Source organism: Buceros rhinoceros, unplaced genomic scaffold (assembly GCF_000710305.1).
Source record: "Buceros rhinoceros silvestris isolate BGI_N320 unplaced genomic scaffold, ASM71030v1 scaffold42022, whole genome shotgun sequence".
Lineage (NCBI taxonomy): Eukaryota > Metazoa > Chordata > Aves > Bucerotiformes > Bucerotidae > Buceros > Buceros rhinoceros.
Window position 1 is genome coordinate 9,518 of NW_010399084.1, and position 796 is coordinate 10,313.

Genomic DNA, 796 nt, shown 5'->3' on the forward strand with positions numbered 1-796 from the left:
ACTCTTTCCATTATATGACCTGCTCAAATTAGTATCTTGAACTATCAATGAGGAACTGTGGGCAGCTAATCAGGAAAAGAAAAATTGCTAGACAAATAAATCAACCACGTTACAAGAAACACTGGCCTCAAATTAGTGACAAATGCAGTTTGCAATTTTAGCTGAAGGAGACAATTAAAGTAGCTATTTCCTACATTAGAAGATAAAAATTGCACAGCACTCTTAAATTAAAAAAAAAAAACAAAAAAAACCATACTAACTTTGGCTGTATGCTGTCAAATATTTCCTGCAGAGCTAATGCCCCATATTTTATGCAGTACAAATTAATGAAGACTAGGAAACCTGTAACAAGAAAAAGGTCAAATTAAAGCTCAACCTGAAAACACGTCAGCAGCAAAATACATGCTAGCAAGTTTTTCAAGGGGCAGAAAGGGCAATCTCTGCAGATGTTCAGTTTCAGTGAAGTACAGTAACTTGCTGTCTTGGAGTTTGCCTAAGAACTGCTGATCTTTTCATGTACCGTAACACACTAACACATGGTGGCAAGACAACTAAGACAAGATCCAGTCCTTTTCCCCCTTCTAGCAGGTATAAAGTGTTAGAAAAGCTGTTTGCAAATTTTTTAGATCAAGGACCAAAATGAACTCTTCAATGCTTTTAGCCGAAAGCTTCAGGGAGCGTTTTTCAGATCAGTCATGAATCCCTTTGCATGGCCCCTGTATCAGAGCTCAGATGCAATGTATTAAAAGCACCACTTAAATTTTGTTTGTGGAAGGCCATTATAAGCAATCCTGTC

General features: G+C 37.3%; 1 protein-coding gene across 2 annotated transcripts in view; it reads right to left on the reverse strand.

Moving 5' to 3' along the window:
• CSE1L (CSE1 chromosome segregation 1-like (yeast)) overlaps positions 1 to 796 on the reverse strand; it is a 20,934-nt gene that overhangs the window by 2,719 nt on the left and 17,419 nt on the right. For both annotated transcript variants that reach the window (XM_010131338.1, XM_010131336.1), the window contains one exon: positions 261 to 342. In XM_010131338.1, the coding sequence (XP_010129640.1) occupies positions 261 to 342 (82 nt within the window). The remainder of the gene's footprint in view (positions 1 to 260; positions 343 to 796) is intronic.